The 27,391-nt window shown below is 33.0% G+C and overlaps 1 protein-coding gene across 1 annotated transcript in view; it reads right to left on the bottom strand.

Moving 5' to 3' along the window:
• Corin (corin serine peptidase) overlaps positions 1-27,391 on the bottom strand; it is a 211,602-nt gene that overhangs the window by 18,248 nt on the left and 165,963 nt on the right. The window contains exon 9 of the mRNA XM_072545549.1: positions 24,672-24,816. Coding sequence (XP_072401650.1) covers positions 24,672-24,816 — 145 coding nt within the window. The remainder of the gene's footprint in view (positions 1-24,671; positions 24,817-27,391) is intronic.

The following is a 27,391-nucleotide window of genomic DNA, read 5'->3' as shown; positions in this document are numbered from 1 at the left end:
GATGCCTCTACCTTTTTGGTTTTTGTCGGTGAAATTCGACATTAATTTTTTTGTGCCTCTCATGTCCGTTAACTTCCGAACGAAGTAATCCTTAGGTTTATTTTCCAACACTCAATGTTTTGTATTGAAGTGGTGTTTTAATAGCGGTTTCATACACTGGTTAGAAAGAATTTCCGAACAGATTACACATTGGGGCCTTGGCTCATCATTTATATTCGTGAATGTAAATCCCATATTAATGTATTCAGGATCATATTTCCTAACCGCCACTTTTAGTTCTTTGAAAGAACTCTTTTTGTCATCACCCTGTATAGGCTCCGACTCTGAAGTGGAGCTCGATGGACCGGGATTTTCAAAAGTTCTGTTATCTCTTTTCTATCTAAGCCACTTATCCACATGCTCCAATAATATTTTAAATAGTTGCTAATCTACTGTATTACTGGTTGCTTAATGGTAAGTTTGGAATTAAAAACATCGAATTGTTAACATCGATGTTCCATCGATGGTTTAGATGTCTTGACATCGATGGTGAAATATCGAAAAATGATAACTAAACATCGATGTTGTAACATCATCGGTAAAAAAGTAACATCACTAAGGTAGGCATCAGACTGCCCGACCGACCACGACCAACCGTCAGACGGTGAACAATCAACTTTTGTATTTTTATTTTTAAACTCAAATTACTCGTTCGTGTTCCATCGACCGACCGCCAAAACGTCAGGAGGCTCTAGCAACATAACCACATTTTTGTAATATTATTTTACCGGGCTTTTTGAAGAAAATTGAATTATGAATAGAATTAGCATCGATAATTCTACTGATAAATTTTTTATCACTTATTTATGCGGAGACGTCTTCGTAGGCGTAGGACAGTTTGGGTGCGTTACATTTTTTTTAAAAAGACACCAACAAGGAGAATTCTTTGTGCTATATCCCATTCTATTAAATGATTCTATTAAATTTTCGGTCTGCCAACCAGTCTGACTCTGCGCATACATTTTCATAGACTCGTAATGTTGGTCGATCGTAGACGGTCGGTCTGGTCGAGCAGTCTGATTCCTCCCTTAGACATACGATCAAACGTCAAACTTGTTGTAACGGCCATAGCCATCTTAATGTATTATTTTAACTTCGGCGAAGATAATGTAAATGTAGCAATAATTCCAAAATTATGGCATTTAGATATAGTGAACATTACACAAAAAATAATCAGCATTTCTAAGGACTTTAAAAGGAAAGAAAAATGTATAAGGTGTTTTATTTGGAAACAGTGGAATTTATTAATTGAAATATTTATAGTAAATGTATCAAAAACCACCTTAGACGTTCCCCAAACATAAAACGAAAAGTAAATAATTTAATAAGTTTAATAAATGATAAATATTAGCTCAAAGTCTTATTAAAAGATCCACTAGTTCCACTATTTTACTCACCAACTCAATTACGTAAAACTGGATACCTCGTTTGAGCTAGAGTATCGTATAAAAAATAAATTGCTCCAGTGTCGTGAAAATAGGGGGATAAAAGTAAAGAGTTTTTAAAAAAAAAAATTTTTTTTCAACAAACTAAAAAACAAACAAAGCTTATCAAAAAATCGTTCATTTCCTTAAGTCATCAATTTTCTGAATCACCTATAGCTTTGCAGTTAAGCCCTTCTTTTATGTTTTCTGTAAATACTAAATTTACGAAATATATCTATATAGCACTGTCGGTTACATATGGCCACACCGTGTATATGATACCTAAGTTATTTTTGTTTTAACTCGAGTTTATGAAATGGTTTATGAAAGTCGTAAGAGTTTTGTAATGTTGTTAATCAATATCTCACGATTTTTTCAGACAGAAAGTGCTACACTCTATAAGTTTACATTGGATAGGATTACGACCTACACGTGCGAAAATGAGTTTTAAAGCGGAGTTGGTGTTAGGATGCTTGTATTTTAGTATTACATCGTAACGCGGAAGTTCAGGTGTGTTGAGGTTGGCATTGGTGCTTTATGTTATTGTATTAACTGTCAATTTATAATTGAACAAGTATGTATGATACCAGTGTATGTAGTGTTATGTATAATACCAACGAATATAGACGATCATTGAAGGTTAACGCCTATGGCGTTATTTGATTATCGGCGGCTATGTCGACCGGGTTACAAAACTTGTTTATTTATAATCGAGGGACACTTTTTTGTTAAGCGTTAAGCTTTTAAGCATCTATAATCGTTGTTAAGACACCCTAAGAAAACTTACTTTGGATGGAAAGCTTATTATTGTTTCAACTTGCGAAAAGAAAACAAAAAAGTAAAAAAAAAATCATGGCACGCGTATTATACAAGCTTCGAAACGATCTTCTCGCAATTTGACCAGAAACTTGTAGCCATGTAGAAATTTATTATTATTTTTATTTGAGAAAAGGAAAAGGCAATATGTCTGTCATCGGTGTGCTTTAAAATATATACGAAAATAATAGAGAAGAGACTGAGACAAGAAGTAGAAATGGTATTGGGAGAAGAACAAATGGCATTTAGACCGGGAAGACAGACAAATGACAACATATATATCATTAGAAACCTAATAGAAAGAAGCATAGATACGGGGAAAAAACTAGTATTAGCATTCATAGACCTAAGAGCAGCATTTGATACGATAGAAAGACATATTATAGGGAAATGCTTGAGGAAAATTAACGTACCAAATGCATTGATAAAAATTATAGAAAGTACTTACAAAGAGGTAAAAGGAAGGGTACAAATAACAGGGGAAAGATCGGAAGCATTTAATTGGAAGAGAGGTATTAAACAAGGAGATAGTCTCAGCCCTTTGCTATTCATAATAGTAATGAACGAATTGATAAGAAACACTAGAGTCAGAACTAATCAACTACAGACAATAATAGGTTACCGCAGATTACAACCGGTAACAATAGAGTCCTTAATGTATGCAGACGACATAGTACTAATAGCAGATTCCAAGAATAAAATGCAGAAACTAATGGATATATGGGTAGAACAAATAGAAGAACTTAAAATGGAGATAAACGAGGAAAAAAGTAAGATAATGATAATCAGCGGCAAAGGAGATAAGGAAGATAATCAAATAAAGATAAAATGTAAAAACTCAGAATTGGAAATAGTAACAACTTACGAATACCTGGGAAGTATAATAACTAATGATGGAAAAATAGACTGGGAAATAACAAATAGAGCAAAGAAATCAAACAAGTTATATTATGCGTTAGCCCCAATAATGGGAAAAAGAGAACTTGCACGAGAAACAAGAATAAAAATATATAACACAATAGTGATACCGACTGTGCTCTATGCAAGTGAAAACTGGACAATTCTGGAAAAACATAAGAGCAGGATAAACGCAATGGAGATGAGACATCTAAGAAGGATAGTTGGAAAGACAAAATGGAATAGATTAAGCAACGAGACTATTAGGAGAATGGCCAACCAGGAACCGATAATGAACAAAATAGCAAAGAGACAAATGAACTGGTATGGGCATCTGATGAGGATGCAATCCAATAGAATAACAAGAAAAATTTATGAAGCAAAAAACATCGGAAAAAGAAAAAGAGGCAGGCCAAGAAAAAAATGGATACAGCAAGTAGTAGAGGCGGGAAAACTTAAACAAAAATCACTCGAGGAATTGAAAATAATGGCAGGAAACAGAAAAGAATGGAAGAGGTGGGTAAATGGAAATTAAAATAGCTAGCCCAAATCCGACACCCTGTTAGGGTAAAAGGAAGGGGAGAAAGAAAGAAAGAAAGAAAAGGAAAAGGAAAAGGAAACGGAATAAAATCATGAAACACGTATTATAACAGCTTTGAACTGACTTTGTTGAAACTTATTATTGTTGTAATTTTCAACTATATTTGTAAAATGAAAGCGAACAAGTCAAAAAAAAAAATAAAGGAACATGTTTTGTAAGATCAAAAATTGATTAAGGATCAATTGCTTACGCCTTTACATCCCTCATATTGTTAAAACAGCTAGACTTTATACTCAGCACAGCACTTAGACTACCTCTTGGAGCATTTCGAAAATCACCTGTAGAAAGTTTATATTGTGACAGTGGGGAGCTTTCATTATATCATCACCGAATTTCCTTAACTCTATAGCGGCCACTATACTACTCGTGAAGTTGATCGAAGTGCAGGGAGTACGAGAGTGTAGACAGGTACTTCATGCGACTTCGCTTCGCCTCGTTCTACTTCCATTCTGTGTCGGTTTTTCGCGTCCGAATCAAAGGGCCCGAAGTTCGAATACGAAGTGTCACACTACATTACTCGACTTTACGAGTATGTAGAGAGTCAGCTCACCTCGATTAACTTCACTTCGACACTTCGTCCGAAGAACTTCGATCGAGAGTGTAGTCGGCGTTTATCTCATGCAACGTTAATAGCTTCAAATAAAAACAAACCTCTGTTTAATAACACATTCAATAATAAATATTTAAACCTCTTTATCAATAGTATTCAAACACAATCTTTACTAACAGCGAGTACGGTATTTCCTGAAATGTCTAAGCATCGAATTCCCGGATACTTTTCCAAACATATTAAAAATCTCTACCTTGGATAATTAATACTCCAAATATAAATACTGGCCTAACCCATTTTGAAAAACCTATTAATAGTCATGTAGACACAATGTAGATTTAATTCTCAGTCAGCATTACGAGCATTGTTATAAAAACTTTACAGATGCATCCAAGTGTGACACAGGAGTAGGCGCTGCATTTGTTACCCCAAGCAATACATATTAATTTTGTCCCTCCAACCTATTTTCGATTTTCTCTGATGGGCTGTTAGGCTATTGATTATCTACTTTAGAAAGGAACTACAACTTTAAAGCGGCTTTATTGTTTCGTATGGTCAATAGACCACAAATATAAAAAAACCGCGGAATGCTACAACTTAAAGTGGTGCGTTTTTAAGAAAGAGGTAAATTAGACCCCATACACTAGGGTGCATTAGGGTGAATTTTATGCACTTTTCGCACATATACGTACACAAATAAACAAAAAAGTTGTTATAAATAGAATTTTCTATTTAAATGTTACCTTTTAAAGTCTAAAATAATTTTTTTTTTGACAAAAATATATTCAAAAACGAAGCAAAAAAAAACACGAAAACACGCGTACTTTTCCGAAAAAAACCTATTATTCTTCTTCAAAATGACGTTTGGTAGTAGTCTTGACCATACCATTTTTCGTTCATTTTTCCTATTTTTTCACCAATTGTTCTATAACTTTTTTCTACGCAGTTTTCGGTATATGCAATGGTGTTCTTAATGATTTTTGCTATTTACGGCAAAATTAAAAAATTGAGTACGAAGGCAGCATTCTTCATCTTTAAAAACCATTTTAATTGTTGTCGATAGGATAATCTGATCAAAAACTATCGAATTTTTACCGTTGAGTTGATAACTGACATTCAAAATCGCTGGTCGCTTTAAGTGTTGTTTCTATAGAACGGTTCGTTCTATACAAAAAGTGCTAATAAACATTTTTGTTCAAAATTATCTCAGCTACATTTCTTATCTAAAACTTTTTTTCTATGGCGTACACAGTCTTGGTAAATCGATGTTTTTAAAAATCACCACTTAAAACCCCACCTACGAGAGCGGTTTTAAGGGGAATCGCGGAACTCTTTTGCATCTTTTTTCGAGGTCTCAAAATTTACATTCTTAGTAAAATTTATCTTGTTTGTATGATTTTTAGAGGTCCAGTAGCGTTTTCGTCGCTGAAAACTGGAATATTCTTTTCTTGTACATTTAGGTATATACAAATCGTACAATCGTACAATCGTACAAATTACAATTTGATCATAATAATATATTGGTTACCGTTATTCCTAGAATATTTTAAAATAGACTATTTTAAAGTACAGAAAATAAGCTTTCTTTTTAATTTAGTAATGCAAATACCTAAATGTACTAGAAAAAAAATTATAATGAGAAATTTAGTAAAATTTAAAGGTTCAAAAAACTGAAGAATCGTATTTTGCTTAAACATAGTCCTAAACCCTTCTACAATAGGCACTAGAGCATATACTCTAAACTGCATAGAAAAAAGTTATACAACAATGTTTGCGAAAAAATAGAGAAAATTAACAAAAAATGGAGTGAGTGGCGAATTTTGAAAAATCGTATCTTTTTTTTTCGTCTTTATAGAGGGGGGGTCTGGAATCTTCAAAAGACATCTCAGTCCAGGACGCCGCCTGACTAAATTTAGTGCAGGATTCGTTCATCGTACTCCCGGGGCGATAGTTCCCGAGGTACTTTAAAATGCCTTCTCGTCGCCGAGTCTACGGCGAACGCCTACCTGCTAAATCAGACCCTCCTCTGTCATCCAGCGATCTGGAAGCGGAATGGCCGCTGTAAGGTCGGCATCACTTCCGAAGCATTACCTTCACTCATTCTTCATTCATACACATCCACACTCCATTCATCAGCAAGGAGGCTCCCTGTGTCGTTACAGGTAGCGCGTAGAAGACGCTCATTGCTCCTATAATAGTACGACATCATTCCCAGACGGGCATTTCCTCCTTCCCCACAGTCTGACTCACGCCTATCTAACTCATACAGTGTGACCCACTTCTCTAGCATCAACTTCCAGCATCTTTCACTCTTACCTTTGCCGTTGGTCCAGCTGTCTTTCTTTCTCTTCCTTTTTCTTGATCACGACACGGATATAGCTGTGTATGTTGGTCCAACCTGATTTATTTTCAATCATTCTCTCAATCATTTCTCTCTCTGTAACAAAATTCACACCTGTCGCTCTCTCTCTCTCTCCATACTGTTCCTTTCTACTATCCATCTGCTGCAATCTAACATCGTATGTGTCACAGTGTCCGAGTATCCACAGTATAGGCATTCATCTGGGTCAACCTTTCCGAACCTAGAAAGGTTGGCCCTAAAGCACCCGGGTCCTGTAAGTACCTGCGTCAGAAAATAATCCAGTCGCCTGTGGCCACAGTCCACCCAAACTCTTATGTTCGGGATCAACATTTTCGTCCACTGTGCCACATCCTCCGAGTTGTTCCATTCTTCTTGTCATCTTTCAATTGACCTTTCCCTTTCCTGTCTTCTCTCGGCCACAGTAAGGTTTGGGCCTCTTCTCTCATAGAGCTCTTTTCTTTCCACCTCCAAAACATGCAATGGAACATATCCAGTGATAGTCCACAAGGCTGCTGCAGACACAGTCCTGTAGGCGCATGCCACTCGCAACAGACTTGTTCTGTCCACTTGTGTCACGAGCCTCCTATAGGCCGTTATCTTTACCGCCTCATTCCAGACTGGTACCGCGTAGAGGACGATCGACTGTACAACACCGTGTAAGATCCTCCTCCTTTCGGATTTGGGTCCCCCAATGTTGGGCATCACCCTCCCCAATGCAGCCGCACTATTCGCAGCCTTCCGGACCACCTCTTGCACCTGCTCCCCCCATTTTCCATTCTGGTGCAATGTCAGTCCTAGGTACTTTACTTGTTTCTTGGGTATTACACATGCTCCCGCACATTGCAATTAAACACTTTGACTGTTCCTTGTCCCCTTTAGATCTCCTCCTCGATCTCGTCGATGATCTCTGCCTCTTGCTCTCGTTAACCTTCTTCTCATTGCTATACATTCATTTCTTAGAGCCTCGATGTCCGCATTCCACCAGTATGGCATTCTGTTGACATCTTGGCAACCAATCTTGTTTCCTTCCATCGCTTCTTTAATGACTTTCTCCTGGCTTTCCACCGTCGGTGATTGACCATGCATTATGCTCACTCTCCATTTAATCAGCTCCTCGTATACCTTCCAGTCATTCCCATCGCCGCATCTGCACCTCGACGTCCCGGACGCATTGACCGTGTTAATGGTCTCCGTTCAGGTTATCGAGAACTCGATGTACTGATGATCAGTTCCGGTGTAGTCTGGCAAAAACCTTATCTGGAATAGTGTAAATCCTAAAGACTTTTACCAAACGTTATTTTGAAGAAGAAGGAGATTTTTTCCTGTTTAGCAACATCTATATTACCCCGTGAAAAAAAGTTATGGGACAAAAAAAATCGCATGTGTTCCTGTTTTCTTTTTGCTTGATTTTAGGAATATATTATTGTCAAAAAAAAAAAGATTTGACTTTAAAAGGTGACACTTCGCTAGGAAATTCAATTGTAAACATTTTTTTGTAGATGTATATATATATATATATATATAAAGTGCATAAAATTCATCTAAATGTATCATAGTGTATAAGGATAAATTCACCTCTTTCTCAAAAACGCACCCCTTAAAATGGTAGCACTTCGCGATTTTTTTATATTTGGGAGTCTATTGAACATTTGAAACATATGAAACAATAAAAAACTCCTTTAACGTTGTAGTTCCTTTTAGCCCTATTTTTTTAACATTTAACTTTCATGTCGAAAAATCGAAAAAATTTTCAAATCGATTTTTCTAAAAAATGGTGTATCTTACCTACTTAAAGTAAGAGAACCTTTTAGTATTAGAATACCTGAAAATTTATTAATCTAGTACAACGAATACTTAAAAGTTAAAGACGGAAAAGTTATGCATTAAAATACCTATATAACCCAAAAAAACCACATAAGTGGGGCTTCAAAAACTTTGTGCTTAGTAGTATTTCGGGATTCAGCTATGACTTTAATTTGTTTGCTGGTTACCAGAGTAATATTGTACCTCTAGGAGCACCAAATCTTAGTATGAGCTACAACGTGGTTGTCAAATTAGCAGATTCGATACCAAAACATCAACATTACAAGTTGTTTTTTGACAATGGGTTCGCCACCATATCTCTTATGATATATCTGACCAAATAGGGCATTTTACCTTTACAGTAAGACTTAATCGTGTTCCTGGAGTTGTGACGCCAGCTGAGAGGTCATATGGTAGAGAAAATAGCCAATATAGACAATGTGGATGTCAGTGTAGTGTCCTGGTTTGATAATAAAATCGTTACTATAATGTCAACATATGCTGGAAGTGAACCAAAGGAAGAAAAAAGAAGATTTTTCAAGCAAGAAAGTATACATAAAAGGATACCTTGTCCTAACAGTGTCCTAATCTACAACAACTACATGGGAGGTGTAGATCTCCTTGATTCCATGTTATTTTATCGTATAAAAATCAGGTCGAAGAAATATTATTTACGAATATTTTTTCATTTCATTGACATGACAGCCGTGAACTGTTGGTTATTAGCCAAAAGAGCGAAGAAATTTGATTTACCCCTTTTGGATACCAAACTAGCAATAGCCGATGCTCTATGCAAAGCCGGCAAACCAATTAAACAGAACAGAGTAGGAAGACCGTAAGTAGTAGCATTCAGCAGATGTACGAGAACAAACGAAAAAAGGGACCCACTAAAGAAATACCCCAAGAAGACATCCGTAAAGATGGGCTTTATCATTTTCCCTATTGGGATGAGAACACTAGGTCAATATGCAAATTTCCAGGCTGTACAGGGAAAACATATATAGTGTGCACAAAATGCACCATATCGTTGTGTATTAAAAAAGAAAGAAACTGTTATTTGCAGTTTCATACTGTATAGTGTATATTGTAGCTTCAAAATAGTTTGACTTTAATATTACATTGTTGCATGATGTTCCATATTTGGCACCAAAAATTTTTTTTTGTCAATAAAGTTTTCCTCGTAGCTAAATTTTTTTCAATATTTTTACGTAAAAATAGAATTAAAATTTTTATCTGAGAATTTATTTTTGACAAAAAACAAAAATTCATGCGCTAAAGGGTTAAGTATTTTCCGTTATATATAAAAACATATGATTTGAATAACTAAAATGTTGAACTACATTTATTTGGTATTTCTATTTATAGTATTTGCTTTGATATCCGATTATGCGATTATTATAAAAACGGCCATTCAACGATAAATGTAGGTCAGTTCTGACCCATTTTACTTTCCGCGTTTCATTGATATTTGAGCAGTTTGAGGATTAAAAATGTTTAAAATCGTAATATGAACGTTAATACGAATCGTAATATGAATATTTCCTTAAAAATATTGTATTATAAATAATATGACTAAAAGTGATTTTATAATAATTAAGAATTATATATTCATATTATACCTGGTTGCACAAATTACCACTATCTAAAAATTGAGACACTACAAATCATATTTTTGACAAATATACGAATATACAGATTGAACGAATTTAAAACGGAACATACGAAATCAATGTATTTCGGCTCAACTCCGCTCTAGGTGGTTGGCCAACAAAAGGTTGTCAAATAATTATATTATAAAAATCCAATACTTCAGCGGGCTGCTGGATTCTGAATTTATTCAAGAACAAGTCAAAACTCCACCCAAATAGGTTGCCTAGAATCACTGAAAAAACTAGACTACACAAGCAGTTATTATGCTGTCAAACCACTTATCGCTTCCTTATAGTCCAAGAGATAGAGCCGAAATTTTGAACTGATCAGTAATATGACATTTCTCTATTGGAATATATTCATTGTAACTGGGTTAAAACTTTGCCTTACAGGCGGACGCCCCTCGTGGTACAGGGGGTGGCTATACAGGGATGAAGTTGTCATTTTTTTCGGAAAAATGAACGATCCATAATATGGCTGAAAATTTGCCCAGAGTAAGATCTTGGTATAACTAGACGAAATCCCAAAGGGCGGACGCGAGAGTGGATACATAAGGGGTGGCGGACGGGGTTGCAATTGCAATTTTTTGCGGAAAAATTAACGATAAGTAATATGTCCGCCATTTTCATGGCTCATTATTTAGCCTCTTAAAACTCTAAATCCAAAAGGGCGGACAGCTGGGTTGGTACAGGGAGCCATAAAACGGGGTCAAATGTAGCACTTGCCTGCGCATTTTAGGTCTCGGTAACAATTTTCAAACTGATTTTATTATGATATTTTTATACTGATTGATTTGAAAATTTGTATGCTCACTTCTGTTACTATTCTAAGAAGCGTCAAGTAGAGTTTTCCTCAAAATTTTCCAAAAACATTTCCGTAAATGAAAATTTTCGTAATTTTTTGAGGTAAAATCTAATTTGTAGAATCCTTTCGATTTTCTGTAAGTTATACCATGATTTTTTTCCAAAAATTTTCAAACGATTTTTCCGATAAGAAAAAAAAATTTAGAAAAACTTTTCTAAAACATTTGATAAAACTCTACGTCATCGTCTGAATCTTTTATAGAATATTTTGTAGTTTTAAAATGATATTATGATAATGTTTTTTTTTTCAAACTAAAGTCATATTTACTTTACAAATCACATTTTTTTCTTAAATATAAATATTTTACGAATTAATTTTTAATTGAATAAATGTTTGATATTTGATATTTTATTAAATTAAAGTAATTTTAGAAAGTGTGGTTACACATTTTAAAGTTTCTCCACATTTTAAAGTTTAATTCGAGATTCCAACCCTGCGTTTAAAATATTGTTAGCTAAATAGAGTATTTAAACAACAAAGTTTCTTCACACAAACAATAAACTGTGAGTACATTACCAATTTAATACAAATTCAATATTATTAAATATTATACATAACCCATAATTCAATACAACACATCAATTAATCCAGTCTCTGGTTTTTTGGCAACTTCCACAAGTCGAACTAATTAGCCGATACAAGACCGGCTCTAGAAAAATTTTATCAAATGAAGAAAACAAAAATTAAAAATGGATAATTCTGAAAATATTAGTATACCTACTACATCATCAACATCGACATACTCCAATGCAGTAAGCAACTTCAATTTTCCTTCAAAAGAACAAGCCATTATTCTGTCAGCTATCCAAGGTATTAAAATACATGAATACATAGTAGCCATAGGGTCTCTACTCACACCAAAAAATGTTATCTTTGCATCACGAATAGCTAACAACAGAGTTGGTATTTACTTGAACAATACTAGCATAGTAGATACCTTACTAAACAACCATAAAACAGTACTCATCCAAGGCAATGAGATAGAAATTCGAAGACTTATTACGCCAGCAAGGAGACTAGTAATATCAAACATCTGCCCCAGCATTCCGAACAGTATTTTAGAAGAAGAACTGAAACAACTAGAAATAACTGCAGTATCCAAATTAACGTTTTTAAAAGTTGGCATGCCCGAGTCTGAGTATAGTCATGTCTTAAGCTTTAGGCGGCAAATATTTGTCTCTCCGATAATCACCAAACCAATTCCAAATACAATCTTAATAACCTATGACAACACTCCTTACAGAATCTTCCTATCCCTAGATGGTTTAAATTGCTCTAGATGTAATACTACTGGCCACAAAGAAGAAAACTGCACATCAACATCAACTGGTACAGAAACACTTAAAGATCCTTATACCTCAGAACTCGAACTCATGGAAATAAATCAGAATAATTCAGCAACAAATATTTCAGATGATACAACTAACTGTTTCAACCCTATTTCTGCAGATATTCCAACGACAAATGATTCGCTTATAGTACACAGCATACCTTCAACTAAAGCTAACAGCAATAATAGTAAAACAACCAATCAAGCAAAAAGGCAAATTTCAACCTCTCCTGAAATCTCAGAAACTAAAAACCTAAACGAAACTTTCATAACTCCAAAAAAATCCGCACACAAAAAAAAGAAAAAGGCTTTAGATGTCGAAGCCACATTAAAACCAATTGAAAACATTTTAATGACAGCATCTCCTTCATATACGCTAAATTTCTCTGAATTATGCGACTTCGTGATAAACGCAATAGGATCAAAATTTCCTGAAGTCACAGCTAAAAACTATACAGAAGATTTTGACGGCTTATACACCTTATTAAAAATGGTTCACTCAAAATTAAATGATAGACGCATGAAAAATATTATCACAAGAATTATAAAGAAAATAAATCCAACAAATGAATCTTCCCTCACTGAAGAAAGCGACTACGATTTATCTCAATAGTCCAATTATATTCATTCTTCAATGGAACTTGAATGGCTATTATAGCCACATTGAAAACATTAAAATGCTAATCAATGAACTGTCACCACTAATAATATGTCTTCAAGAAACTCGTCTTTCCAACAATCAAGCAAAACTAAAAAATTATATGCCCTATACAAAAAATCGAGCAGTACAGCAAATATCCAGTGGTGGAGTCGGAATTTTTGTACATTCGACCATCCAATCCCAAGAAATTCCGTTAAATACAAATCTGGAAGCAGTAGCAGTTTCGGTAATACATCATTTTAAAATCAACATATGCAACGTATATTTACCACATCCTGACGAAACTACTCTATTAGAACTTCAAAATGTAATTAAACAAATTCCATCTCCAAAATTAATTTTGGGTGACACAAACTGTCACAACATCGCATGGGGATCACAAAGAACAGATAAAAATGGACGAATATTATTAGAAGCAATTAATAACATAAAACTAGTTTTATTAAACACAGGAGCACCTACTAGATTCAATGCACATAATGGCACTTTTTCCTCCATAGACTTATCTATCAGTGATTCAACTTTAGCTCCATTTTTACAGTGGAATACATTGGACCACCTATACGACAGTGATCATTTTCCGATAATAATTACTCATGACAAAGATGAAAAAACCTGTACAACACCATATGAAACTTGGAAATTAAAGTCAGCTGATTGGGAAAAATACTCGAACTTAGTAAGCATACGTATACCAAATCTCGTTATATCAGATAATATAGACACTACTCTATCATCTTTCAATGGTATAATTTTAGACGCAGCCAGAGATTCTATAGGAAAAACCAAAAATATCACAAAAGCTCCTCTTCCTTGGTGGAACACTGAAATCGCATCCGCTTTAAAGCAAACAAAACATGCTTTTAATATATACAAAAAGTTTAACACACCTAATAACTTAAACAATTTTAGATCTTTAAGAGCCAGATCTAGATTTTTAATAAAACAAGCAAAAAAAGAGAGCTGGACCAATTACGTGTCGTCAATTGACTCGTCTACGCCCATAAGGGATATATGGCAAAAAATAAGGAAAATAAAAGGTTCAAAAACATTTAACCATATTGACACAATCACTACAAATGATCTAACAACTTCAGACAAACACGAAATCTCAGAAATTTTAGTAGAACACTATCAGTTGTATTCAAGCAATCAGCAGTACCACCCAAATTTCTTAGAACACAAAGAAAGAACAGAAGCATCAAAAATTAATATAGAAGATACTGCTGATCCACTAAACACTTCCATAACACTTGATGAATTAAATGAAAGTCTTAATAACCTCAAAAATACCTCACCTGGACCTGATGACATACCACCAATTTTCATAGAAAAACTACCTATAAGCGCGAAAGTTACTTTAGTAGAGATCTTCAACAAAATTTATTCGACCCATAAATTCCCATCTCTCTGGCGCGAAGCAATTATAATACCATTTTTAAAAGACAATAAACCAAAAAACTTATCTTCTTCGTATCGACCAATATCTCTTACCTGTAGCATCTGCAAAATAATGGAAAAGATTCTAAGCAAAAGATTAAAATGGTACTTAGAAAAGAAAAATCTCCTTACATCCATCCAAAGTGGGTATCGATCAGAACGGTCTACAATAGATAACATTATAGCATTAGAATCTGAAATACACGAAGCTTTTATACATAAACAAAAATTAATAGCAATTTTCTTTGACATCACAAAAGCATTTGACACCACGTGGACATATCACATCTTAAAAACAATGAAGAGTTGGAAAATAGATGGTAAATTCTTAGCCTTCGCCAAAAACTTCCTGGAGAACAGAAGTATAAAAGTTAAAACAAACGGTGTCATGTCAACTAAGAAATCACTGGAAAATGGTATCCCTCAAGGATCTGTATTAAGCCCCCTGCTATTCTTAATAGCAATCAACAACGTATCTAACCATTTTATGCTTCCAGTAAAAGCAAACCTTTACGCCGATGATCTTGTAATATATATGAGAAGTAAAAACCTAAAATCAGCTGCATCAATATTACAAAATACACTAAATAAATTAGAAGGGTGGTCTTTAGATATAGGCTTGAGATTTTCAACCGAAAAAACTAAAGTAATAATATTTGACAAAAGGAAAACACAACACCACTTAAATTTAAAACTTAACGGAAATACTCTTATAACAATCAACGAAATCAAATTTTTGGGAATGACATTCGACTCTCAACTAAAATGGACATCGCACATAAATGAACTAATTAAATCATGCCAACAGAGAATAAATCTTCTAAAAGTTCTTTCCAATCACAAATGGGGCGCAGACACAACTATTCTTCTGCGATTATATCAAGCTCTAATTAGAAGCAAACTAGATTATGGATGTATATGCTACGAAACTGCTACTAAAAGTCAAATGAACAAACTGGACATCATCCAATCCACAGCATTACGCATAGTTTTCGGAGCTTTCAGAACCACGCCAATTAGCAGCCTTCAAGTCCTAGCAGGAGAACCGCCATTAACTCTCAGAAGACAATATTTTTCAATGTGTTGTGCTACTAAATATCTCAGTGCAAAGGAAAACCCGTTTATAACAAGCCTAATAAGGAGCAACCCTCCAAATCTGTACTCAAATTATTGCCCTAGAAACTTACCTTTCAATGAACGAATAAATCGATTTGAATTCGATATACATCAATTGAGAGTCACTTCTACAAACAGATGCCAGTCTCCTCCCTGGAAAGTTCAAATACCAAAAGTAGATTTTACCTTACTTAACTATCCCAAACATTCACACAATCCTTCTGAAATACAACAACAATTCCGGTCTACCATCTCCAGATACCCTGATTTCAAACTAATTTTTACTGATGCCTCTAAAAGCAGTAATGGTGTAGCTGCTGCAGCTATTTTTGAAGACAACACCTCTGTCACCCGTCTAGCCAAGGAGTGTAGCATATATACTGGAGAACTGCAGGCAATCTCCAACGCACTGAACCAATGTACCAGCATTGATACAAACTTTCTTATTATATCAGATTCTCTAAGTGCCTTAAATGGTGTCAAGCAGATGTATCCTACTCATGCCAATTTAGCATTAATAAAAGACATGCTATACAATGCCCAAACATGTGGTAAAAACATAACATTTTTATGGGTACCATCCCATGTTGGGATAAAGGGTAATGAAGCAGCTGATAAAGCAGCAACAGAAACTATCAATAACATGACAATTCCTATTATGCAAAACATACCAATTTCAGACCAAAAAACATTAATAAAAACTTACATGAACAAAATCTGGCAAGTAAAATGGAACCAAACAGAAGCAAAATTAAAAAGTATCAAACCAGATGTTACTTCTGCTTTACTACCGCTCCCAGCTAAAAGACATGACCAAGTAGTTATTAACAGACTGCGGCTAGGTCATACAAAATTTACACATGGATACATCATCTCAAAGGACCCTCAGCCGATTTGCCACATCTGTCAAATACCATTTTCAGTGCAACATATAATGATAGACTGTCCAGTGTACTCAACAGCAAGATCGACAGCAAAACTAAAACACAATTTGAAAGAAACTCTAAAAGAAGACATCAACAATACAATAAATTTTATCAAAAATTGTAAACTGTATAACAAACTGTAACATAACATAAAATGTTTGTATTTTACAAAACTGTTATGTAAATTTTAATAATATACTAAATGTAACTTTTCTAAAATAAAGATATACCACCCGCTAATAACCCTAGGGGTTGATGCGGTACAAAAAAAAAAAAAAAAAAAAAAAGTAATTTTATAATGATAACTATTAAATATTTTTGGTATAACAAATAGTAATTTTACTTATTTTTTATAACAATAAAAGGGTTTTTAAATTTATATTGCATAAATAATGGTTGTTCAGATACCTCAGATGCCAGAATCAGTTCGAGAAGTAGTGATTGAAAATGAAACAGATAATGAATGTGATATTATTGAAAGTGAAAGTGACAAAGATGATGAATGTGATGACATTAATGAGAGTAAGAAAAATGACGAAAATTTAGAAAAACTTTAAAAATTTCGTCATTTTTCTTACTCTCATTGATGTCATCACATTCATCATCTTTGTCACTTTCACTTTCAATAATATCACATTCATTATCTGCTTCATTTTCAATCACTACTTCTCGAACTGATTCTGACATCTGAGGTATCTGAACAACCATTATTTATGCAATATAAATTTAAAAACCTTTTTATTGTAATAAAAAATAAGTAAAATTACTATTTGTTATACCAAAAATATTTAATAGTTATCATTATAAAATTACTTTAATTTAATAAAATATCAAATATCAAACATTTATTCAATTAAAAATTAATTCGTAAAATATTTATATTTAAGAAAAAAATGTGATTTGTAAAGTAAATATGACTTTAGTTTGAAAAAAAAACATTATCATAATATCATTTTAAAACTACAAAATATTCTATAAAAGATTCAGACGATGACGTAGAGTTTTATCAAATGTTTTAGAAAAGTTTTTCTAAATTTTCTTTCGTATCGGAAAAATCGTTTGAAAATTTTTGGAAAAAAATCATGGTATAACTGACAGAAAATCGAAAGGATTCTACAAATTAGATTTTACCTCAAAAAATTACGAAAATTTTTATTTACGGAAATTTTTTTGGAAAATTTTGAGGAAAACTCTACTTGACGCTTTTCAGAATAGTAACAGAAGTGAGCATACAAATTTTCAAATCAATCGGTATAAAAATATCATAATAAAATCAGTTTGAAAATTGTTACCGAGACCTAAAATGCGCAGGCAGGTGGTACATTTGACCCCGTTTTATGGCTCTCTGTATCAACCCAGCTGTCCGCTCTTTTGGATTTAGAGTTTTTAGGGGCTAAATAATGAGCCATGAAAATGGCGGACATATTACTTATCGTTAATTTTTCCCCAAAAAATTGCAATTTCACCCCTGTCCGCCACCCCTTATGTATCCATTCTCGCGCCCGCCCTTTGGGATTTCGTCTAGTTATACCAAGATCTTACTCTGGGCAAATTTTCAGCCATATTATCGATCGTTAATTTTTCCGAAAAAAATTACAACTTCATCACTGTATAGCCACCCCCTGTACCATGAGGGGCGTCCGCCTGTAAGGCAAAGTCTTAACCCAGTTACAATGAATATATTCCAATAGAGAAATGTCATATTACTGATCAGTTCAAAATTTCGGCTCTATCTCTCCGACTATTAGGCAAGTTCCTCTTTCCTTTAAAGGAGACAGATAGTTGAACGATATTTTATACAATGTCTATCACCGGGTATGGATTTATTTTTGTCCAAGTTTTATATTGGTCCACTATTTCAAATACAGTTCAAACAGACATATATTAAATTGTATGTTCCGTTTTAAATTCGTTCAATCTGTATTTATATTAAAATATAAATTTTTGATACAAATCACTGATTTTACATAAAAATCGTATAAAGATATTTTAAGGATTTGAAAGGTATATGATAGTTAGCTGATGAAAAATCCGTGAAGACATACAGCTGATTTTGCTTTGTTTTTTTTAATAACCTTAAAATTGAAAAAAATATTTTTTGCCTATAAAATTTTTCTTATACATTCTAAAGAAAAGTGATTGAAATAAAAGTTGTAGATTCAAAAAAGTTTTTTAATTTTTAGAGTTTTTAAATTAAGATATATAAAGAATTGATCAAGCTAATTTAAAAAAACCCTTATTTTTGCAGTAATTTCTAAATGTTAATAATTTTGTTTTTTGCATAAGGATATGTAATAGTATAACTAGTTAAAATTTTGGGAGTTAGTGAGTTATTAAAGTGTGCTAAATTTCAAACAGATCGACCAAATAATTTATGAGTTATTCAATTTGTTTATTCTAGAGAGCGATTATTTAAACAACTGTACTTGCCCAAACAGTCACTCTGGAGGTATTTTTTAAATCGCAATCGATTCCTCAAGGCTTCACTTTTAAGGCATATTAAAGCAAACCTCAACATTTTATTAAATTTGTTATTAAAAAAAGTTTGAAAAAGGGCTGACTTTTTAGCTGAAAAACATTTAGAATAACTTTGACGTTTTTTATGCAACACGCTTGTAAGTAGGCTCAATCAAGAACTGGTTAAAAAACAAACAGAACCTTCTAAGACCAATAGGAAACAAGATAGCATTTTTTGTTAACATTAAGAGCTGAAAATAGAACAGTTTGTAAATGAAGATCTAAATTTGATGATGATATTTATAGATGGCATACACAGTAAAGAAGTAAAAAGTTATGAATTTTTTAAAGTGACGGTAATCGTAAAATTCCGCCACGGAAAAGTGGAGGAGAGAACTGCCCGCTGCAATATCTCGGATTGTATCTTGTTACTGGTCATAGAAGGTTCTGTGTTTATTATAATGTGTTTTTCACCAGCTTTTTATTGAGGCTACTTACAACCGGTGACACAAAAATGTCAAAGTTGTTATAAATGTTTATGAGCTCAAAATCAGCCCTTTTCCAAACTGTTTTTAATAACAAATTTACCAAAATGCTGAAGATTTTTTAATATACCTTACAAATTAAGCGTTACAAAATGGATGAAATTTACAGAATACCTTTACCGTGACTGTTTATGCAAGTATAGTTGATTAAATAATGGTCCTCTGCCAAAAACAAATTAAATAACTTATAAAGTATTTGGTCAATCCGTATGAAATTTAGCACACTTTAATAACTTGTTAAATGCCGCAATTTTGTATATTTAAATTACATATCATTATGCACAAAACAGATTTATTAACATTTATAAATATCTATAAAAATAAGGGGTTTTTGCAATTATCTCTGTTAATTGTTTATGTGTTTCAATCTAAAAACTCTTAAAATTAAAGAACTTTTTATGATCTACAACTTTTATTTGATTTGTACCATTTTTTATAAAATGTATGACAAACGTTTTATAGTCAAAAAATATTTTTTTCACTTTTTAAGATTGTTTAAAAAGAAAATAAAGCAAAATCAGCTGTACGTCTTTATGGATTTTTCATCAGCTACCCCTCATATATGTTTTCGAACCTTCAAATATCTGTATAAGATTTGTTTAGATTTTTTCTTTCTGAAAGAGGTAAATATAGTAGGTGATATTCTAATTTGTTTACGATGGTTACGTTTAATATACACAATTTATAGTGTTTATCACTACATAAGGTGAATTTCGTCATAGAAAACTAAGTACAGCAAATCGAAGGGGTCGTTTTGCCGCCAGTGGTGTATGTGTAAGGCGTGACTTGTTACTGTTATCAGTGCTACTTAGGCTATGGCTCCACGAGCGACACATTGTCGATAACAGTAGCAGTAAAATTACGGTGGCAGTAAAGCAGTAAAATCATGGCTCCACGAGCGACAGTTTACAGCGCGCATATCGCCGCGTTTTGGTCTTGTAGTGGCTCCATGAGTGTTAATATGAAGCAGCTACAATCAGTAGTATCTTGTCCGTTTATATAATGTCTGTGTATATAGCAGATAAAATAAATAAATAAATAAGTAAAATAAATTCACACCGATAATACAATAATATAGTATGGATAATCTAACATTTCAACAAACAGTTGCTTTAATATTGGCATTGTGCCGTCGACGTAGGGTTAAAAAACAACGGAAATGGTGGATCCACCCTGTTCTAGTGCCTAGACAGACAGAGGGGAAATTTTTTCTTTTACACAACAAATTAAAACAATGACAAGTTTTTTGAATATTACAGGATGTCAGTCTCTTCTTTTAATTTTTTATTATGTGAAATAGAAGATGTCATACGAAAACAGGATACATCAATGCGTGATAGCCTAGGCCCAGAAGAAAAATTAGCAATTACCAACCTTAAAGTAAGATTTCAAATTACATATTTTATAATCCTATACATGTATCTACCTAAAAATAAAAAAAAAACAAAATATTTAACTATTTAACTTTCATTAGAATAAAAAGGGGCCGCCACCACTTCTTACCTCTGCGTATTCTGTTTTTAGCTACTGAATTATCAAGTAGATCGACGACAAATGAATCTTCCTTTTCCAATATCTAACTTGCTTTTTTATGTTACAATAATTTAAAAAATTCTGATGCGACATAAAATCTGCTTTGTTGCATTCTTTTATTTATGAATCACGCCAAGCTATCGAAAACGAAACATTAGTACTAAAGAATAATAAAATTTTACTATAAACAATAATTATTAAAATTTTATTTATATGATATGATTAGACAACCACTTATATAGAAATGAATCACCAGTTCGAAGAAGGAAATCCAAAAAATAGATTTTCGGGAAATCAATAAAAACTGTTTATTCTCTCTATTCAACTTTTTCTTGTTTAATAATGGCATCTATTATAAAGTACAGTTTGATACGGTTAATTGGAATTGAAAAAAAAACCATCCATTGATTTTTGTTATCTGGAATACCGATAAAGAAAATATTGGATTTATTTCTTTCTTAGAACTTATAATTTTTTGTTACGATTTGGGACACAAAATTGTATGAAAAAACTTTAAAGTAATTTATAAAGACAAAGAAACAACTTAACAAACACAGAGAAATAAACAAACAAGAACAAAAATATCCGATTAAATGGCAATTACCGCTACAAGCGACAAATTACTGCTAGTGGAGCCACAAACGCGCTACAAATTAGTGCTAAAAAATAGGTCCGGATCTATTCGAACGCGACACGACCTTGACGACGCGTCTCGGTCTCGAAACGAAGCGACAATCTACAGCGCGTGGAGCCACTCAGTATCACTGCTGTTGTTTTCATTTATCAAGCTACATTTTACTGCTACTGCTAGCGACAATCTGTCGCTCGTGGAGCCATAGCCTTAGACAGAATAGTAGCCGCCACAGTTTCACTTACTACAACACAACACAACTAAGCGCCTTTTAAAATCCATATACCTGTAATATTATATAAATGCGAAATATGGAAAATGTCCAAAGCAAATAAAATAACTTTATAATGATAATGATATTGTCCAGAAGCCTAAATCCCAACGACTAAGGTGGGCAGGGTATGGATATAGACTTTCGAACGAACAACTTGAAACTAGTTTAGACTAGTCTTTGGACTATTAGGGCTAAAACTATTCTTGAGCGTCCCAGAATGCGATAGATAGGCAACATCCAATCAGATAACCTAAAAGGAATCTCATTTTGACTTCAAATTAACGAAAGGCCGAGCCAAATCGAAAAAAATTGTACAGTCGGCCAAGACCCGCACAGTTGTAGCGCTACAGGATGATGACAAAGTCTTTGACAAAACTATAGAAATATAAACTGTTTTATATTATATAGAACAAGATATATGAGCAAAAAATAAACTGATGCGATTTGGCAATACGTCACATCTTAATAAGTAGCAGAGCATACTGTGAAATTTAAAAAAATGTACGATAAAAAGCACTGAAAATTATTTGGCTTTTATACAGGGTGGTCCTTCAGTAATTGTACAAATAGAAACCGTAGATTCGATAACCGAATAAAATGTTAATATTAAGAAATATACAGGGTGTTAAAGTGAAAATTTAAAATTTTATTTTTCGCTATAACTTTTACGTTTGTGAATATTTTTAGACACAAATTTACAATTGGGTGCTTTTGAGTAGGATAAATTATAATTTTATACACACTTTAATCTAACTGATAGAGGGCGCCGCATATGTCACATGTGTGACATAAATTTGCGCTTAACTTTTTTGCTCTTTAAGTTAGCTCTATTTGTGTTAAAAAATATTAAAGATACATTATTTTTACAAAGAAAAGCTATACTTGTTAGTAACCTCAAAATTCAACCGTTTTCGAGATAATCGCATTTTATAAGTCAGCTGTATAATAATATTTGTGCGGTAAAGCACTGAATATCTGTAGATAAGCATAATTCATAGTTTATTCTTATTAAAACAACTCAAAGATGATAATGTCACATCACAAAATGCTTTATTATGGCTGCTAAATGTCGTATTGGAGAAAAGATTCTTCATCTTCTTCTTTAGGTGCTAAATTCAGACGTTGGCCGTCATTATATTTACAATTTCCCTTTTCTATCGCTTCTTAAGTTTCTATACGGGCGTTGTATTACTTTTTCTCGATTGTAAAATGCTGAAAACCTAAAATATGTGGTTGGTATCATTATGGATGGTATACCTCCACATTCTAGAGAGAAGGCAGTGAGAACATACTTAAATACAACTTTTCTGAACGTCGAATTGGTCGTGGTAGTCATATTCCTTGTCAATGTGGTGAGATATTGATATAATTATTTAATTCATAAAAAATCCCAAAAGAATACTTATTCTTCATTACACAGTAATTACAATACACAGGCAAATTAGTTCAGCATAATATTAGTTCGTTAGTAAATCATAATAGTCCATTTGTTCAAGATGCAATATAGTTACTCGTAATTTAGTATAGTAAGCTGTAACGTAATCATATAAATAAGTAACGTCATCGATATGTTATTCCGTGTGTATATAAGTAACCAATAAACGAGATACATCACAGTTTAATACATTATTTAACCTCTGCGACAAATAAGATATAGTTCCACAATTACCATAAGATTTGGATATGCAGCCAAAAGAATATATTCATCCATTATATATTATATCCACCACGTAGCCCAGAATTTATTCCGCTTGATTTTGGTGTATGGGGCGCATTAAATCAACGTGTTTATAAGAATCCCATAAACATTCGCAACCAACTATGGGAAGAAGTAAATACTGCAGCAGTTTCTTTAGAACCAATGATGCTAGTTAATATGAGACGATCTTTTATGGAATATATTGACAAATGAATTAAAGAAAATGGTGGACATATCGAACACTTACTTTGACAAAAAGTTATGTTATGTATTTTAACTATTTCTTAATTTGGTTTGTAAACAAAATGTTTTGATTATGACTTTAATTTAACATAAAATGTAAGATGTTTGATGTAAAATCCCATTATTCTGTTATTTTGTCAAATCCTATTATTAATTATCCTTCTGAAATATTTAATTCATTTAACATTTCGCTAACTATTAACTTTAGTTAAAGGTATTTTATACCAAAATTCAGAAGTATTAATGTTTTTGTCTATTTTTCCTTCGTTGCCTGGAGTAATTGCCTAAAATCAAAATTATGCAGCTGATTTGTAAAATGCGATTATCTCGAAAACTGTTGAGTTTTGAAGTTATTAACAACTATACCTTTTTTTTTTGTTAAAATAATGCATCTTTAATATTTTTTGTCACAAAAAGAGGTAACTTAAAGAGCAAAAAAGTTTAAGTGGAAATGCCACGTATGTGGCATATGTGGTGCCCTCTATTAGCCAGATCAAAGTGTGCATCAAATTATATTTTCTCATAATTAAAAATACCCAGTTGTAAATTTTTATACATAAATGTTTACAAACATGAAAGTTGAGCGAAAAATGAAATTTTAAATTTGCACTTTAACACCCTGTATGTATCCTTCTTAATATCAACATTTTATTAAAGCAATTTGGCTTAAATTGTAATATTTTATTGTGTAGAATCTATTGTTTCTTTTTGTACAATTACTTAGGGACCACCCTGTATATAGGCACTCGTATATCTTACTTATATAGGTAAATTCTTAAATGATTAAAATATATTAAAAAAAAATCTTACGAATATCCCAGCAGCGAGCATATGGTTTTTGCAGACGTTCTTTCATCCCAATGAGCTACACATGCCGGCACCCATTTTTCTTGGTCTGGACGGTAGACTTCTAATTGTCCCTTTCCTTCATCCCCATTTCGTTCACTGAGCCTTACTAAAACGAAAAACAAGTATATTCAATTTCATTTTATTGCTCATCTGCTTATTTTAAAAGAAAATTGTTTTATTGATTTTTTGTTAAAGATAATTATCGTTTACTTTTTTTCATAGTTGATAATTATTTTAAAGATTCTTTCTATTAAATACATTTTGAGTTAAATCGATTATTCAAATTTACGTATCTAATAGATAACAAACATACGTGTTTATCGGGGTAAATTCGCGAAAATAGTAAAAATGTACAGAAAACGTGTAAAACGTTTATAAACTACAGAGTTAACACATGAAGTAAACCAGGCATGTAATCACAACTTTGGTTACTGGAGACAGAAAGAGCGCCCATACTTAGTAGAAGCATTAGATTATCTAAAACCGTATAAAAAATAGTCCACAAAACAGATGTGATAGCTGACTTCATACAAAATTATGATACCTTATATGGTCAAATCCCCGTAATTTAATTAAACATCAATTAAACAGGTATCAATCAAAATACAATATTTAAAATAGTAACTAGGAAATTGTCTAGAAAATATATTTTTCTTTACACTGATGCATCAAAATGCGAAATTGATCAGGAAACACAAACTTGTTATGGAGTGTATATCCCTGACATAGACTTCTCATTTTCCTCCAAGCTGCCTTCAATTATGAATATATATACAGCAGAAATAGTAGCCATTAATATGGGGGCAACTATATGCCTAAATAGGGGCATCAAAGATTGTGTGATTCTAAAAGCGCTATTCAAAAATTAAATTGCATAGGTATTAATTCAAAAATTGATTATATTGCACTACAAAGAAAAAACAATATTTATTGAGGCTTGATAGCAAGAGTTGCTATCATCAAGTCCTCGCAGACACTTTGTCTCAGGACCAGCAACTTCATGTAGAGTCGTACGTTGCCATGTTATCCATTGTGAATCCAAGATAAGGTGGGATATTGTAGGACTGTCAGAAGTGAAAAGAAGAGGCGAACAATGCATGCCTCTAAACTCTGGAAATCGCTTATACTATATAGGGAAAATAGACGAAACATATGGTGGGGTAGGATTTCTTATCAAAAAGTATCTGACACCATACATTTCTACATATAAAAGCTTTTCGGATAGAGTAGCTTATATTATAATAGACCTAGATAATAAAATTAAGATCAAGGTTATACAAGTGTATGCTCCCACAACAACACATCAGGAAGATGTAGTTGAAATGTTCTACGAAGATTTGATAACAGCATTAGAAGAAAATGATACAAAGTACACCATCATTATGGGAGATTTCATCACAAAATTAGGTAAAAAAGAAGAAAATACTGAAACTAAAATAGGGATGGAACACCAAATGAAAGAGGAGAAAAATTATATAACTTCTTAGAACAACAAAATTTATATGCCATGAACACACATTCCAAGAAACCAGCAAACCGAAAATGGACGTGGATATCTCCCGATAAAAAGACGAAAAACGAGATCGATTACTTCTTGTGTGGGAACAAAGACATTTTTGAAGATATAACTGCTCAATCGATTCACAACTGCAGCGATCATCGCCTTTTAAGAGCAAGGATTCCTATTAAACAGACGAAAACTAGTAGAAACAGGCCACATAATTATTGTAATCAGATAGATCAAACTAAAATACGACAGAAGGAAGATGAGTACAGAGAAGTCTTAAGAAAAGAATTTGTTGAACATTATCAACAAGAATACTCCGACATGAACACAATTAATAAAGAAATGCAACGAAAGCTCTTGAAAGCAGGACTGACTGTTGCAAAGAAAACGAAACATAAAGAAAACAGAATAAGTGACAGAACAAAATGGTTAATGGAAAAGAGACGCACATTTCTAAGCAAAGGAAAGCGAAATACCAATGTTTTCAAAGAATTGAATAAACAAATAAAGAAGTGAGTAAAGGAAGATTTAAGGATCTATAATGAAAACAAGGTAGAAAAAATAATAGAAAAAAACCGAGGTCTGAAATGCCTAAGATCAAACTTAGGAAAGCCTATAATAATCTCATTGAAAGAACGAAATCCTAAAAGTTACTCAAACATTTTACCGTGATTTATATTCCTCAAACAAGAACCCAGATAACACTACTAAGGAAGATCTTAAGAGAAAGATAACGAATGTCAACTCAGAAATACTTCCTAACATAGAATCCTTCGAAATAAAACAAGCAATGGATGGAATACTTGTAGAAATGTTGAAGGAGGGGAGTGAAATTATTCTCGCAGAATTGAAACATTTTTTCAACGAATGTCTTCACAGAGGAGAAGTCCCAGATGATTGGAATGAAAGTTTGACAATACTTCTCTTCAAAAAGGGAGACAGGGGAGATCTGAAGAACTATAAGCCAATATCCCTGCTGTCCCAAATGTACAAACTGTTTGTGAAAGTAATAACTAACAGGTTAACGTCGAAACTCGATAGCTATTAACCGGTAGAGCAAGCAGGATTCCGAAAGGGTTACAGTACTGCGGATCATCTTCTTACAGTCAGAACGCTAATAGAGAAAGCCAATGAATATCACTTGAACTTATACATTGGCTTCGTTGAATATGAA

The sequence above is a fragment of the Diabrotica undecimpunctata genome, chromosome 10 (genome assembly GCF_040954645.1).
Source record: "Diabrotica undecimpunctata isolate CICGRU chromosome 10, icDiaUnde3, whole genome shotgun sequence".
In the NCBI taxonomy this organism is placed as follows: domain Eukaryota; kingdom Metazoa; phylum Arthropoda; class Insecta; order Coleoptera; family Chrysomelidae; genus Diabrotica; species Diabrotica undecimpunctata.
Note: the sequence above shows the minus strand (reverse complement) of the source record. Positions and strands in the feature narration are given on the sequence as shown.